This window comes from Petaurus breviceps, unplaced genomic scaffold (assembly GCF_028583685.1).
Source record: "Petaurus breviceps papuanus isolate PSGF00001 unplaced genomic scaffold, PetGlider_PUasm1.0 90925, whole genome shotgun sequence".
In the NCBI taxonomy this organism is placed as follows: Eukaryota; Metazoa; Chordata; class Mammalia; order Diprotodontia; family Petauridae; genus Petaurus; species Petaurus breviceps.
Genome location: NW_027187380.1, coordinates 35,605,569 through 35,623,565, shown reverse-complemented (window position 1 = coordinate 35,623,565; position 17,997 = coordinate 35,605,569). Strand labels below are relative to the sequence as shown.

At 37.6% G+C, this 17,997-nt stretch overlaps 1 protein-coding gene across 2 annotated transcripts in view; it reads right to left on the bottom strand.

The window, feature by feature from the left end:
- Positions 1 to 17,997, bottom strand: part of SHISA6 (shisa family member 6) — a 599,047-nt gene that overhangs the window by 283,246 nt on the left and 297,804 nt on the right. For both annotated transcript variants that reach the window (XM_069076798.1, XM_069076797.1), the window contains exon 4: positions 12,750 to 12,845. In XM_069076798.1, coding sequence (XP_068932899.1) covers positions 12,750 to 12,845 — 96 coding nt within the window. The remainder of the gene's footprint in view (positions 1 to 12,749; positions 12,846 to 17,997) is intronic.

Here is a 17,997-nt window from a genome sequence, read left to right as displayed (position 1 = left end):
TTCCTTTACCTTCTCCTCTAGGAATTTTGATATTACACCACTTGGTGCATATATGTTAAGTAATGATATTGCTTCATTCTTGATGGTGCCTTTTAACAGGATATAGTTTCCTCCCTTATCTCTTTTAATTTGGTCAATTTTTGCTTTTGCTTTATCTGAGATAAGGATTGCTACCCCTGCTTTTTTTTTACTTTAGCTGAGGCATGATATATTTCATTCCAACCTTTTACCTTTACCTTTTGTGTATCCCTCTGTTTCAGATGTGTTTCTTATAAACAGCATATTGTAGGATTATGCTTTCTAATCCATTCTGCTACCCATCTCCATTTTATGGGATAGTTCATTCCATTCACATTTACAGTTATGATTGTTATCTGTTTCTTTTCCTCCATCCTATTCCTTCCCCTGTTAATGGTCATATTTTCCCTCCCTTCTCCCTTCCCCCCCTTAATAGTTTTCCTTTTGACCACCGCCTCCCTCAGTGTTCCCTTTTCAGCCCCCCTCCATTTTCCTCCCCTTTCCCCTTACTACTTCCCTCCCTACAAACCACTCCCACTCCCCTTTCATAACCCTTTCCCCCTCCTACTGCCTGTAGGATATTTTTATATTTAATGAAGTATGCTATTTCTTCTTCGCATCAAGAGTGACAGGAACAAATCTCATGTGAAGTTCCTCTCCCTCCCCTCTTTCCCTCTAGAATGATACTTTTTGCATTTCTTCTCCATAGAGTCCTATGCTTAACTGGTTGTTATTTTCCTCCTTGTACCAGAACCAATGAGGGAAAAGCTCATATCCTTCCCAACTCCCTCCATTTTTTCCTCTGCTATGCAGTTTTTATGCTTCTATGTGTGGCATAATTTACCCTTTTCCACTTCAACCATTCCCTTTCTTCCATTGCAGTCCCTTTGTAGCCTTTAATAAGATTTTTTAAAATTATCATTTTGTGTATTTTATAGTCATACCCTCTACTTGTCTATAACCAGTTTGCTCTTATCAAATAGCAGGGTGTGTGTGTGTGTGTGTGTGTGTGTGTGTGTGTGTGTGTGTGTGTTCTCCTTGTTTGCCTTTCTAAGTCACTGTTGCATCTTGTAATTGGGGGTTGAATTTTCCATTGAGTTCTGGCTTTTTTTTATCAGGAAGGTCTGGAACTCTGTTATATCATTGAATGACCATCTCTTTGCCTGGAAGAATATGCTCAGTCTCACTGGGTATGTGATCCTTGGTTGTATCCTGAGCTCTTTTGCCTTCTGGAAAATTGTATTCCACTGCCTCTGATCTTTCAGTGTAGAGGCTGCCAAATCCTGTGCAATCTTCACTGTGGACCCTTGATATTTAATTGTTTCTTTCTGGCCACTTGAAGTACTTTCTCTTTTATCTGGTAGTTCTGGAGTTTGGCCACAACATTTCGAGGACTTTTCAGTTTGGGATCTCTTTCAGCATGTGTCCATTGGATTCTCTCGGTTTCTATTTTACCCTCAGGTTCTAGTATCTCAGGGCAGTTTTCCTTAATGAGCTCTTGGAGAATGTTGTGCAGGCTCATTTTTTCATCATGATTTTCTAGTAGGCCTATGATTCTCAGATTATCTCTCCTGGATATGTTTTCCAGGTCAGTTATTTTTTCTTTGAGGTATTTTACCTCTTTTTCTAATTTTTCATTCTTGTTGTTTTGCTTGGCTAATTCTTGGTTCCTCATAGAGTTATTTGTTTCCATTTGGTTAATTCTAGTTTTTAGCAAATCATTTTCCTTGGTTAATTTTTGAAGCTCCTTTTCCATATCATACACTTTTCTTTTTAGAGAGATGTTTTCCTCATTATAATGTATTTCTAATTCTGCTATTTTCATTTTGAGAGAATTATTCATTTTTTTTTCTATCTCTCTCATTTTGTTTTCAAAGTTCCTTTTGATCTCATCTAGGAGAGCCTTCTGTGCTTGGGACCCATTCCCTGTTGAAGTTTCAGCTTTGGGTGTGGAGTCCACATTGTCTCCCTCTGAGGTTGGTTCCTCCCTCTGAGGATAGTAGGACTCCAGAGTCTTTGTCTTTGTAGTCTGCTTTCTACCCATTTTGAGGCAGGGTCCTAGCCATGCCCTTCCTCTAGGATCCCAAGCCTTTACTGTAGAGGGTTTTGCCCTAGGCAAGAGTTACCATGTTTTCATTGTCTGAGGGGGGGGTTTGGAGCAAGTGAGGTTCACTCTGTCATCCTAATCTTTGAAGGTCCTGAAAGGGGCTTTTTAAAAAAAAATTCTGGGCTATGAAGTGATAGCCCCAGGAGCGTTTGTTGTCTAGGACGGGGGCCCCTGTATTTGCTTCTTACCTTGCTCTTTCCAGTCCCATCCCTTTGGTGGTAGGCCTGGTAGTGGACCTTGTGGTTGGTGGGAAGACTTGCCCTCCGAGTTGATCAGGCCCCTTCCGGGCCTGCCCCTGCATCTGCCGGCCACGCTGTGCCTTCCTGGCCTGTCCCTGTGTCTCCATTTTGTTTTTTTTTGTTGCTACCACACAGTGAAGTTGTAAGAAGAAGGACAATAAAAATAACAAGCAAATTGTAGTGATGAGATTTTGGGGTGCTGAAACCATGAGCATGCCAAGGCAGAGTTACATGAAATGAATTTACAAACTCAAGCCTTCTCTTAGTTAGGTGACAAAGAATTTAATGTAACAATGCATTAACAAAAGCAGGCAAGGGTCCTTATGGGAATTTGCAAGATACTGAGGATGGTGATGGAAAAGAGGCATTGGAAAGCAATGCCAGGGATTACTAACTAGGTAATCTAAGGGTCCACGTGTTTTTGGGAGCTATGGATGGGAAGGTGTGGAGAGTACAACAGATATTTAGGGAGCTGTCAGAGACATGGAACTTGGGGATCTGGCAGGAGAAAAACTCCTTGGGCCAGACAGGGGAAAAAATCCTTGGGCCAGGCAGCCCTCTGCCTGTTCTAAGACAATGTATTATGCAACAAGAGAATATTTTCTCACAGAACAGGGGCCCACTGAGAAATTGGAAGGCTTCCAGAGACATGATCTTAGGGGTAGGGCCTGAGCACCTCATCCGCAACAACAAAATCACAGGTGGAGAATTGGAAGGGACTTCAGAGGCAATACAGTCTAGTACAATCCTATATTTTGTGGATAAGGAAATTGAGCTGCAGAAAAATTATGTTGACATTAAATTCATTATCATGTAAACTCATTGAGAGTTAGGATTGTTTCATTCTTTGTATTTAAGGATCTGGATGACCTAGATTTCATAATATCCAGAAGCTCATCATCAGGTAAAATCAACTTTGTACTTTAGATTATTTCCCAGCTATATCATCAAACTTCTGCTTGCAGCACATATCCTCTCCCCCTTTTCTTCTTTTTATGTTTTGTCTTCTTTCATTAGATTAAAAGCTCTTTTAGGGCCAGGACTGTTTTAAGCTTTTCTTTTAATCCTTTATGCTTTACATTGCTATAGATACTTAATAAATGTTTATTGATTTGAGTGCTAGCATCTAACACAGAATTTAAGACATAATAGGCCCTCAATAAACACTTATTGATAGAATAATTCTGCATGATTTGTACAGAATGCTGTATACATTATTGTTGGTAATCATTTAATATCATTTGAACCTCAAACAGAAAGAAGACCCTTGGACTAACAGATATTCCCTTTTTTGATCTCTGAATAAACTCAGAATGCTCTTTCCTGTGTCAACACTTCAAGGCCAGGTGAAGCTACCAGAGCATTCTTCTGTTAATGACTACTAAGGATAAGGCCCTTTGATCAGACAATTCCTTGAAGAGCAGGACTTTTTCTTACCTTAATATTTTATGGATATATACTATGTTGTGTCATGTTAATGGTAAAGAAAACACAGATTTCCTGGGTTGTAATTTTGTCAACTTTGTCAACTCTCTTATCTTATTGTATTTGCAAACTATTAAATCAAGAAAATTCCTTTCTCATACTATGGTTAAACATATATGGAGGTCATAATTTTGAGTAACACAGACATTCTGAGTTGGTATTGTTCTAAAACGTATTTAAAGTTTCTCATTCTTTTATTAGACAGTCAGATATTATCTGGCTCTGTTAACACATGTATTCTGCTACCTTTAAGGGAATAAAGCAATATGAATTTATATATCACCTATCCTATTTTACTCTTTTAACCAAACTTTCAGGTTGATATTGTATTGAACAACCAGAGGTAGATGGCTCAAATACAATTATCTTAGCTGTGACTCATGAAAACGAAATCAGTAAGAGGCAGACTTTGGGATTAGAATCCAGGTCTTCTGATTTCAATCTGTGTGTTCTTTCTAGTACAGTATTATTGATTTCCTGCCCTATAATGGATTAGAGAATTGACTTCCACTTTAGGCCCCCATGAAGATGACTTATAACTTCTCAAGGGGATTCTTTTAAGAATCCCTCTGGCAAAGGTATAATAATGCTTGTACAATTTAGCTATTTCACTGAACAGGAGCAAAGGGTTGCTCCCTCTGCCTATCAGTCTCTTTGATGCCTCTATTCAATAGCCACCACTGAAGCTATTTTCAGACTTAATGGGAGAGGTTTTTTTTTTTCTTTATAATTTGTTTTCTTTGCTAAATAGCATTATTTCCCTTCTGATACCAAAGTGGTTCGATCAGCTGTCACATACCATAAATTGAGAGGAAGGATGAGGATTGATAGTGTAGACAGAGGTAGGATTTAGCTTTGAGGTATCTGACAGAAAGCCAGCATGTGTTTGGCACATATCAATTGTTTCTGAGAGGATCTAGAGCTTATGGGAGTGGCCAGTAGTTTATTGACAAATGACTCCTAGGAATTATGTTCAGACCTCTATCCCCTACACTTACAGTAACAGAGGGAGAGTAATTCTTGAACATATTAGCAATAATGTTCACTGTTGCTTTAAAAAATGTCTCCTGTAATTGAGTGCTATAGAAGTAGCCAACGGTGGAAAGCCAAAACCAGTACTGTCAAGCTCTATTACAAAAAAGAGAAACCAGTTAGTCAAATCCAGGAAAGATGACAGAGTTCCAGCTCTTGCCCTAATGACTCTTCCATCTACATCTCCTTACTGCATATTTGTGAACATCAGCCAACCCTTGTTCTCCCTTATCTTATTAGCATAGCTAGAAATTCTGAGCTTCCTCAGGGACAAATTCTAGGAGGACTTCTGACTTAAAATACAGAAATCCCTGAGACTTTTAGTGGACAGAATTTAACTCTCTGTGAAGGGAAAAACACAGGCACAAGGTGGTCAGGTTTTTCTCTACAATGAAACAAGTAGTACATAGTAGAATTAAAATTGGAACCCAGGGCTTTAACTTCAGATTCTGGCCATGTTCTTTCTACTACTCTATGCTATTAACTCTTATCACTGAGAATGAATGTTCCTTGGTGCTTTGGATAAGCTTTCAACCATGTAAGAAATTGCTACAGACATGTTTTTGTGATGTGTGTGGGTCACCAAATTTTTCAGGGCACCTAGGGAAGTAGTTTTACCTCTGCTACTCCTCCTTATGAGGTCCCAATGCAGAAGATTTATCTAACCCCATCAAGACTGACTGAAGGAAGGTAGTAAATTAATTTGTAGAATATTAGAGCCAGAAGTGACTTTGAAGATAGTGTCGTTTAATCCCTTACTTTTACAGATGAGAGGATTGAGGACTAGAGAGGGGGAATAACTTTTCAAGGTCATCAGTGAATTAGTGGAAGGATTGTGATGAAAGCCCATGTCTCAGGACTCCTACCTGTCCAATGCCCTGACAAGTTTCACTTTCAATATCTGTCATATGGGAGATCACAGGATAGATTTAAACCTGAAAGAAATATTAGAGGCCATTGAATCCTACCCCCTTATTTTATAGATGAAGACACTGAGGCATAGTGAGGATAAGTAATTTGCTCAGGTACACACAGCTTAACTAGAGGTGTGTTTGTATAGTCTGAAGTGGGATTTGAACCCAGGTCATAATCTACTAATGGAATTTATACCACTTCACAGGATTGCGGAAAGCCCTTTGTTAATTTCAACATGATACAAAAATGTACCTACACACATATAAATACATTCTAATATAACATATGAACATTTCATTATTTCAGTGATCTATGACTTCATTTATATTAAGATTCTTAAAACTTTTTTTTTAGAGGGGGGAAGGCAAGACAATTGGGGTTAAGCAACTTGTCCAAGGTCACACAGCTAGTTAAATGTCAAGTGTCTGAGGTCAAATTTGAACTCAGGCCCTCCTGACACCAGGGTCAGTGCTCTATTCACTGAGCCACTTAGCTGCCTCTTATATGAAAACTCTTGCAATTTGTGTCATTCCTAGCCCATCAATATCTTTTCATTTTGTTCAATTCATGTCCAGTTTTGCAAATAAGTGTTTTTCTTTTAAGAAGATCTATATAATTTATTAGAAATCTTTTAGGGGCTACTAACTTAGCATCCATGGGCTACCAAGGGCTTTATGGAGATTTTAAGTTTGTGAACTTAATTGTGAGAAAAATATTACAAAAATATTACCTTATTTTCATCCCCCACCTGCCAAAAAATTCAAAGCAACTTATCTATAAAATGAAATTTCAGGCACCAGAGAAATTCACTTAGGTGTAGAAGGTGGATATTTTTAGACAGGGCCGATACTTTTAGAGATGAACCATATCAGCCCCTGCCAAGTGTAAAGTGGCTCTTGTCAGATTTCTTCTGTTAAAATGGCTTCTGTCACTGACCCAATTGAGAGAGATTTCTCTGTTGAATGATGTTTAAGAAGTTCTATTCCTTGAATGGGCAACTAGGTGGTGCAGTAGATAAAGTGCTAGAACCAAACTCAGCATGATCTGAGTTCAAATCCATCCTCAGACACAAACTAGTTGTGTGACCCTGGGCAAATCATTTGTTTGCTTCAATTTCCCCATCTGTAAAATGAGCTAGAAAAGGAAATGGCAAACTACTCCTGTATCTTTGCCATATTAAAACTCCAGTTGGGGTCACCAAGAATCAGACACAACTGAACAACAAGTTTGGGCATCTAGGTGGATAAAGCTCTGGGCTTGTAATTGGGAAAATTCATCTTCATGAGTTTAGATCTGGCCTCAGACATTTACTAACTATGTGACTCAACCCTATTTGCCTCAGTTCCTCACCTTTAAAATGAATTGGAGAAAGTAATAACAACCAACTACTGGAACTTTGCCAAGAAAACTCCAAAATAGGATTTGAAAGAGTTGGACACAACTGAAATAACTCAAATTACTACAATAACAATAACAAATTCCTTGAATAGATTCTTCCTTTTCTATAAGTTGAGCCTCTTTCAATTCTGGATCTGTACTAATTAACATAAGTATAAGTATACCCCAAAAGTTTGGGTTTTGGGTGCCATGGTCCAATTTGTACATCTTTTTAATGACATTTTTGTTTTTTTATGAGGCTGGGTAACATGCAACAAATAGGTACATTTTAGAGACAAAAATAAACAAACAAAATCTCCCCAGGAATGTATACATTCTCACAAGAGCAACCACTTATTCTTTCAATATCAAGCTACAGTGGCTTACTGGGTTATAGATGATTGCTAGCAGAATCCAGTAGCTATTTGTTCCGAATAATGATGACTTTAAGAGCCCTGGTTCCTTGTTAACTACCATTTCATATTTATTCATAGCTTGTATATATGACATTATAGACAACTGTAAAAATCTAATTGTTCAGTTTACTTAATCACTTCTTACCAGCAGTTTGCAAATCATTGATCTCCCTTATCCATGTCTTTCATTGGTGTACAAATTCATTCTGAAGGAGGGAGCAGGAATGATAGATGGGGAGAGGAGACTGGCTTATTATTTTGCCTCTGATATGCTCTAATTGTGAGGTTGGGTGAATCAGGCAATGAAAAAGCAGAGGTTAGTTAACCTGCAGACAATAAACCCATCGATGGGGTACATTTAAGGTTATCTGTGAACTTGAATAGGAAAAGAATTATATCTTTATTTTAATAGAGTGGGTTTTCTTTGCAAACTTGTGCATTTTATTTTATGCATTAGAGAAATGATCCAAAATCTGCACCAGACTGCCAAAGTGGTCCTCGACAAAAAAAGTAAAGAAGTTCTGATATAAAGGCACCAGAAGACCCACCTTTGAGCCGTGTGCTTGGTGATTTCTACCTGTGTGACCTTGGGAATGTCACTTTATATCTATAGGCCTTCATCTGTAAAATGAGGAAGCTGTGCTAGGTGCTTCAGAGATCATTTAACAACTCACAGTTCCCTCTCATTGATAGTAGTGTGGGGAGGGGGTAGTTTGTGCCTTCCACTCAGTTTAGGATTTTATTTTCATTAAGGCATTGTAAACAAATGCTTATAGGACCATGGATTTAGCATTGCAAGGGAAATTATAGATCATCTCATCCACCTGTTTCATTATAAAATATAATAAAATATAAATTGTAACACAGATAATATGGAATATTCAGTTAATTAATCCTCTTCTAGTTTTTAATTATGCTTTTAGGAATATAATTTTCCTCTGGGAATCTTTTTTAGCTGCATCCCAGAAATTCTGGCAGGTTGTTTTATTATTATCATTGTCATTCACATAATTAATTGTTTCTATTATTTGTTCTTTGACCCATTTGTTATTTCATTACTGTCTACATTTAGATCTGCTTTGCTTTTTTTACCGAATCACAATTTTGTTATATTATATCATAACCTGTAAAAATATGATTAGTAATTCTGATTTTTTCCATGTATTGACCATTTCTCTGTGCCTAAATATACACTTAATTATTGTAAAAGTTCCATATAATTATGTACATCCTTTAGTGGTCACATTCAGAATATACCTCAAATCTTTCAGTTCTAAATTCTTCAATATTTTGTTCAATCTACATTTTCTCTTTTATCTATTAGATTTGTCTTACTCTGAGGAAGAAACAGTACTCTCCTACTATTATTGCATTATTATCTGTGTTGTAACAATTCAGTCAATTTTTCCTTCTTGGATTGAGGTATCATGCCACTTGGAGAGTATATATTTAATGTTAATATTGGTTTGCTCTCTATGATTTTTTGTGAATTTTTATTTTTGGATTTGTATAATAGAATGACAATATTTGATTTTTCAAATTTACATGATAACATAGTAAAATTCATTCTGATCCTTCATTTTTATTCTATGTATGTGTTTGCTTTTTATGTGGATTTCTTGTAGCAGATTGCAAAGTTTTGTTTCCTTATACAGTCTGTCAATCTCTTTTTACTATATTATATAATTTATTCACATTTAATGTCATATGAATTAGGTTTATATTTTCTTCCACTTTTATGTCTGGCAATTTTTAAATTGGGATTTTTTTGTTCCCCCTTAGTTAGTACTTTGTTATTATTTTGTTAGTACTTTGTCCCAATGATCAGTTTTGCTTAATCTACTATGATGCTATGCTATTCTCACAGACTCTCTTCTCTCTCCCCCTCTTCATCTATTCATTCCTGTTAATCAAATTTTTTCAGTTGCTTTGGAGTTTTTCTTAAGTCACTGATTTCTTTTTCATTCATTCATTCAGTTACCTAATTCTTTCTCTCTTGCCCCTTTTATTCCCCTTAGGTTAACAGTTATTTCAAAATTTCTCCTTTTCTGTTTCTATCCGAATTTTTTGTTGTTTTTAGTTTTGTACTTACAACCCCTAAGAAAGTTCTAGTGCAGAGCCCTGTGAGAAAAGCCAAATAGATTTGGGAAAGATTTACTCAGGCTGCATATATGCCAATATAACTCACCTGCCTGACTTGCTCATTGAATTAACTGAATTGGCCAGTTGATTCATGGTGCCATGTATACAGCCTCTGAGAAACTTATTAAAGGGGAGTTAGGTTCATTCTGCCACAAAGACCTCAGTAGTTTGTCATGGTCATGCAAAAGCAGTATAGGAGCTTTGCTTGATCTTTGTTAGCAGTCCCTTTTTTTGAGGTGTTCCTCCTCACCTAGTTCCAAGGAATTGCTTGCCCAAATATACAATGTGCTAGCTAAGATTATATGTAAGCAGTGCTGTTTTGTTTTGTTTTGCCTTTTGGAGGGCAATTGGGGTTAAGTAACTTGACCAAGTTTACACGACTAGTTTTTTCATGTGGGTGTTAAGTGTCTGAGGCCGGACCAGAGTTCTACTCACTGCACCACCTAGCCTCCCCAGCAGTGCTGTTTTTAAAGTTATTTAAACTGGAACTGATTTAAGATAACTCTACTGTTTTGCAATATTAAAAAAAAAACCTAAGGCTCATCTAAATACAAATCAATATGAATACAAATGAAAACTAGCACTCTACCATGAGTAATATAAAAGGATTGGATTGTCCCTTCTCACTTCTAACCCCCTTATCACTCCTGTACATATTATAGGATTCCCTTTTTGACTTAATTGACATTTTAAGGCTTTGATGTTTATTTAAACCTTAATTCAAATGCATAAACATTTGAGGTGAAATAGCACAAAACATGACTTTTTTCGGGGGTACTGCCTCCAAAGTATAGCTTTATTCATGAGTGGGCTGTGGGGTGGAGAGGGAAATCATTCTAGTTTGGGGCTGACACCCTCTTGAGCCCAGATATTCATAGAGATTAGTAATTCCCACATGACCGATCTCCTTGGCACACCTAAGGCAAAGGAAATAGTGAAAGCAGAAAAAGCTAAGAGAAAGAGGAGAAAAAGCAAATGCAAAACATTTAGTTGTAAACTCCCTGAGAATATGGCACTCTTGGCACCCCAAGACACTAGTGAAGTAGTACACTGGGGTGATTGCTAGTTCAATACTGTCTGAAGGATTTAGCCTGCTAAAGTACCTAGATATCCCATCATTGTGGCCATGAAGTAAGACTAGAGGCTTCTGGGAGGAGAAGGAGCAACACTGTTATATTTGCTTAGCTGTAGCTACAGCTGTCCCTAATACTTAATCTTAAAATATTTTTCAACAGAGATGAAAAATCAGCATGTGTCAGATTTATTTTGGGGCCTATCCATGGTCGTATGAAGGCTCAGTGAACTTTGTGACAAGTTGGAGCTAACCTCTAGGGAATTACTGCAGAACATGAAACTTGAGTATACCATTATAGTGAAGCAACAATGTATTTTTTTGTTTTTGTTTATATGATCTTTGGTACCAATAAAACAGTGGTTTTGAAAGGTGGCTCAAATCTTTAGCAAGGAACATTAATGTTTGAGGTTTGTGGTTATCCTAACCTGCTGAGGGATTTAATTTCATCATATTAATTGTGGGTCATTACAGGGTATGGAATAGGCCAATGGAGTCTACAGCTGGAATCAGCAGCATCTTTGATCCTGAATGCCATAGCAGGGCTAAATGACATTCATGGGCATTGTACGGCACTGACAGAGGAGAAGAAAAAGAAATGGATTAAGGAAAGACAAAGAGGGAAAATATACACACATACACATATGTAAACACATACATATGTACACACATACACACATATATACACACATACATACATACACACACACACGAAGGGAAGGGCAAGAAAAAGATTCATCACGTGGGATATGATTTCTACCTTCCACCTTACAGAGATAACTTTGCTTTTTTTTTTTTTTTAAGAGAGAACAATTCAGCTTGGTACCAAGTTATTTTTGACAATCCAGATCTGTGAATCAGATCCATGATGTGTGGAAGCCAGAAGCTGGCATGTATAAGTAGGACTCAGGTCCTTAGTGCAGGCCTGTAACTCTCAGTACCCACAAGTATCACCTGCATCCTTGATAAACTTTATTTAGATACACAGACACAACAGACAAAACATATACAGGTACATATTTTTTTCTTCTCTATAGAATTAACATTGCATAGAGAATTCCTTTTAAAAAAGTGCATGGAATGTAAGAAATATTGCAAATTGTCCTTTTTCACTCATGGAACAAAAGATACATTTTCAGCCAGAGGAAGACAGGGAAATATTTCTGCATATATTCACATTGGTTCTACATAAGTATACAGATTGGTAGAAAATTAATCAGATGGATTTGGATCAGATTACTCCCATAGTGACAGAATTCTCACAACACCATTATGACTCTGTTAAAACAGAAAATGTAAAAAAGCAGGATTCCACATCTCCCTACACAGATGCTCAGCAAGCCAACATCAGCTACACCACAAACGGGCTCAGGAGAGAAGCTCGATCTTGTAGCTTAGGGACAGGTTAACATCTAGGTTTGTGCCTATATTGTATAAGATATATATATATATATATACACACACACACACATATATATGTATATATATATACACACGCACACAGATATATATCTCTCTCTATATATATATCTACACACACTGTGAATGCTGGGCTCTCTATAGAATAAAACTCATAATGCATACAGAGTATAGAAATCAGTATAGAAAATGTTAGTTTAGAAAGAAAAAAAAAAGAGATCCACTTTGCAAATACTACAGATTCCTTGCTACTTTATCCCCCCAGAATTTCCTAACCAAAATGAACAGTGTGCATTTGTCTTGCTTATCCCATCCCAACTCAGGGGCTCTGTTCCCTTATGTCATACCCACTACCTCCTGGGAAGCTCTGCTAGAAACATCTCAAATCACCAGGAATAATCATCAACAGATTCACCCTAATCATTCCTGTCCTGGACAATTGTCTTTCCTCCAAACGATCTTCATTGTTTCAGAGTGACTTTACCTAGACAATCTTTGTATTTAGTAAAAAATGGTTTCCACTGTACCCTTCGTGTGTCCTCTTCCTAATGTGACAAATCCAGATGAGATGAAGTTATGGAGATCAGGGCCTCCACTTCGGTGAACATCCTTCCCATAGAGCCCTGTGGGAAAACAGATAATAAGGAAAAGATTACTTGACATACCCATGACAGTTAGCATTTATTTCTATGCTTCCTTATGTGAAATGTGCTAGAAAGTAAAATTCATGAGGGCAGGCACTATACATACATACATATATATATTCCCTCCAATTACACTAATACTGAGAAAGGTCTCATGAGTTACAAATATCATCTTTCCATGTAGGAATGTAAACAATTCCACTTGAATAAATCCCTTATGATTTCTCTTTCCTGCTTACCTTTTCATGCTTCTTTTGATTCCTGTATGTGAAAGTCAAATTTTCTATTCAATTCTGTTCTTTTCATCAAGAATGCTTGAAAGTTCTCTATTTCTCTGAATATCCATTTTCTCCCCTGAAGTATTATACTCAGTTTTGCTGGGTATAGTGTCCCAAGCTTCAGGGTTTTTGTGTAGTTGTTTTCAAAGATATTTCTAGGGACCTGTAAATTTTCAGTTTTTCTAAGGTTGTATGATGAAAGGAGAGGTGTTTGCTCCTCTCCTGGCCTGTGCTGTGGTCTATGAGTGACCACAAGCACTATTTTCTGTCTGGGAACTGTGAGGAGAATTCCCTGTCCACTGCCACCACAAGCTCCACCAAGCCAGTTCTCCTCCTTACCACAGGACTGCCACCTAGGACTGCAACCCAGATCCAAGCAGGGGCAAAGCAAGAGAATCCTGCGTCAGCACCAGCAAAGAGATCTCTGCAATTCACCTCTGATCAGCTGCACAATCCCTCAACTGTGTGTGGGCCAAGAGCTCTGGAAGCAGACATTGCCATTGCCCTGGGACTTGGGCCAGACCTTGACTCTCTCCCTGAAGTCTGACAGATCTTTCCTACTGACCTTCTAAGTTATCTTTGGCATTTGTGAGTTGAAATCTGGAAACCACCACAGCTGCCAGTGATTCAGTCCCCTGAGACCTGCTCTGATCCTGTCTGTGCAGGCATGGCCTACTCTAGACTGCATTCCTCTCAGACTGGTGCAAAAGACCTTTTCTGTCAACCTTCCAGGTTGTCTTGGTCTGGAAATTTGTTTTACTCTGTCATTTTGTGCTTCTACTGCTCTAGAATTTGTTTAGAGTCTTTTTAACAGGTATTTGGAGGGGTTTGAGGGAGAGCTCAACTAATCTCTCATTTTACTCAGCCATTTTGGCTCTACCACCAGACAATTTTCTTTAATTATTTTTTGCGTTATTGTATAAATCTTCTTCTTCTTTTTTAAATTATCCCTCTTATATAGTCTGGTTATTCTTCTGTTTTTTCTTCTTGACCTGTTCAACAGAGCAGTTGTCTTACTTATGAGATATTTTACATTCTCTTCTATTTTTTCATTCTTTATACTTAATCATTTCTTGGTTTCTCATAATTCCACTCCTTCCCCTTGGCTAATTCTAATTTTCTAGAGGTTGTTTTCTTCCTTAAGATTCTGGATCTTCTTTTCTAGTGGGTTGACTTTCCTTTGGTATTTTTGTTTTCCCTCAGATTTTTTCTTTAGATTCTCATTTGATAGTTAAAGTCTTCTTAAAATTCTTCTATGAATCCCTTTTGGGCAGGTAATTTGACATTACTCTTCAGGGTAGGAAAGGCTTTTTTTGCTTCAGTACCCCCCTCTGTAGACAAACTCTGGTCTTCACTATTCCCATAGTAACTTTCTGTGGTTGGATTCTTTCCTTTTTGCTTGCTCATTAAAATAAAATTTATAGCAGCTTATTTTTTGTAATCTCATTGGGTCCTGGGGTATGTGGAATGGTACCTCTGGTCTCAGATCCTCCTTCAGTTCTCAAATCTATCTTGGAACCAAAACTAAGAACTCCAACCTCCTGTAAATGCCCACAGCCAGCAGCATCCCTGCTCCGTTGCTTCTGCACTTACTAGGCATATGCTATTTTCTTCTTGCCCAGGTCTGGACAGCTGGGTCTGGGGTGTCTTATCAACAGAGGTTCTCTCATTTTTCTCCAGCTCAGATCCAACTTCCCACACTATTAAGGAGGTGAAAGTTCCTGTGGCTTGGACCAAGGCTACCTCCCAACCCCCCTAACTCCAGGGCTCACTGCTAACAATTTCAGTTGAATTAGCCTGGGTATCTTCACCAGCACCAAACCTTGTCCTGGGATTTTTTCTTCAAATCTTCTGTCATTGTTCCAGGAGAAAAACTATTATGATATAACTTTTGTTTATTTTTACTGCTCTTTGTTTCCCCTGAGGCACTATTTCATCTTGTTTGTGGAAGAAATCTGGAGAGCTTGGAAATTTCTGACCTGCTCTGCCATCTTTGCAGAATGCTCTCTCCAAGTTTTATTTTTTTCTTTTGGTAACATAGATCTAGTAATGAGAAGGAAATTCTTTTTGGGAAATAATATTTCACTGAATTGGGATTTAAAGTTAGAGTATTGCATCAACAAAATTGCACATAAATGTTCATCTATTAATGCTGATCAGATCTAATGTATTTCATCTTTGAAAATATCTTTTCACATGATAGGTATTGCCAAATCCTGGTATAAATTTATAAGCATCTGATTTTAATTGAGTATATTCATCTGTTAGAAGGAATCTTTGGAATTATATCAGTCTTCTCTTGATATTTGTTTTTTAGCATGTCATTATATCATAGTTGAATCACTTCCAATTGAGATTAGCTGGAAGTGCATCAGTTTTACAGTTCAATGAATTAGGAAATATGGCTATTTCCTTTCCATTTTCTGCATTTGTACTGAGGTCTAAAAAAGCTAAAAAACACCAAAAAAAGTAAAAACTGTAAAAGGACTGTTCCTTTAACTCAGAAAATATATCTGTTGCCAATACGTATAGGAAAGAAAATCTCACTTTGTGTTTTAACTTCTGATAGAATACCCCCATATATTTATATATGTACATTTATGTATGTATAAAGCAGCATATGTACATATATACACATATATAAAGTAACTTGACATGACTTGTGATTTAAACAGTCTTTGTTGCTGGTGAATTGACTTTATCACAGTATTAGTTTCACATATAAGCAGTATTTTGTCTGGAAATTTTATGCTGAATTCATTAAGTAACATTATCAAGTATTTTTAAAAGTATTTGAAAATATTTTTCAAATCATGGTAATTGAAGGCAGTTTTTCCCATTCAGAAAAAAAATTTAATCTTGGCCCTAAACTCAAAAAATTATAATAAAACTTTTCTTCTTATCTTTTTTTTGACATGATAGGCATATGTTGGTAATAAGATAAAATGTCACTGTATGGTGATCTTGTTATAGTAAAAATGCTGTCAAGTTGTTATTGTGAACAACTATTTGAAGTGATGAGAGTGCCACATTAACTACCCATCTCTGCCACTGTAGCAAAATAACCATAGACATTATATATGAATGAACATCTTTGGGTTCCAATAAAACTTTTCTTTATAGACAATGAAATTTGAATTTCATATAACTTTCATACATTGTGATATATTCTTTTGATTTCTTAAACCATAATTAAATGTATAAATGATTCTTAACTTGGGTTGTATAAAAACAAGTGGGTCAGATTTGACCTATGTGCAGTAGCTTTGGAGCTGCAGAACCCACAAAATGACACAGAGAAGCTAACCTCCCACTGAGGACAGCCTGACAGACCAGCAGGAATCGGCCAGTGCAGTGCTCAGGGAGCTAAGCCCAGGCCTGCGTGAGCCAGAAGTTTTAGCCCCAGGACAGGCCTGACCAGCTGCTGGCAGGAGGGACTCCAGATCAGCAGCAGTTGTGGCCATTTCCAGAATTATCAACACATAGATATGAAGGACAAAGTGAGAGGTCAGTGCAATCTGGACTTTGGGACCCAGTAAGTGGGAATGCATCGGGTTTTGCCCCTGGGGTGAGAAGCCACTGAGATGCTAGCACAGCCAATACCACATGGCAGCTTCAGCTCCTGGCCTGCAGAATGTAGGGGGACCAAGCACCAGTCTGAGGGGCAATTGCTCTTGCTTTAACCTGCTTGGATCTGGATTGCAGTCTAGAGTGGAGGTCCTGGGGCTTGTGTCCAGCTTGCCAGAGCGTGTGGAGGCCTCAAAAAGGGTACCCATCTAATATATCTGGCAGCTGAGAAAACCCCAGCATTTGGGAAAAAAGCTCCCCTGTCTGGTGGCAGAGTCCTACTGTGGCAAAAAGCCCAGAGGTCAAGTGACTAAGGGGCGACATGACCAGGCAAAGGAAAAAAAGCAGACAGAAGATTCCAATATTAGACTCTTATTTTGGCGACAAAAAAGGAGCAAAGCATGGAACAGGAGGAAGACAGTGAAGTCAGAACTCCTGCACCAAAAGCTTCAAAGGAAAATATGAGCTGGTTACAGGACATAGAGGGCCTTAAGAAGAACCAGCGGGCAAAATAGAGGTTGAAAGAATCCACTGATAACCTCCTAAAAAAGATCCCAAAAAGAAAACTCCTAGGAAAATTATAGCCAGGTTCCAGAATTCCCAGATTAAGGAGAGAAGCCAGGGAGAAACAATTTGAATGTTGTGGAAACACAATCAGGATAACCCAGGATCTGGCAGCTTCTACACTGAGAGCTCTAAGGGCTTGGAATATGATATTCCGGAGGGCAAAGGAGCTGGGATTAAAACCAAGAATCAGCTACCCAGCAAAACTGAGTATCATGTTTCAGGAGAAAATATGGTTATTCAGTGGAATAGAGGACTTTCAAGCATTCTTAATGAAAAAAAACAGAGTTGAATAGAAAATTTGACATTCAGATACAAGAAGCAAGAGAAGCATGAGAAGGTAAACAGGATAAAGAAATCATAAGGAACTTATCAAAGTTGAACTATTAATATTCCTACATGGAAAAACAATAATTGTAACTGATGAAACTTTTGTCAGTATGAAAATAGTTGAAGGGAATAGAAATATATATATATATATATATATATATATGAGGGTATATGGACATATGAATACATATGTGAATTTGTGTATATGTTTACAGGTAGACATAGATAGAGGGCACAGGACCAATTTAACAGAAGAGATGATACTTAAAAGGTGAAATTAAGAGGAGAGGAGTATAATGAGAGGAGATGGGGAGAGACAGAATGGGGTAAACAATATCATAAAGAAGAGGCAAGGCACAATGGTTACAATGGAGGGGAAGAATAGGAAGGCA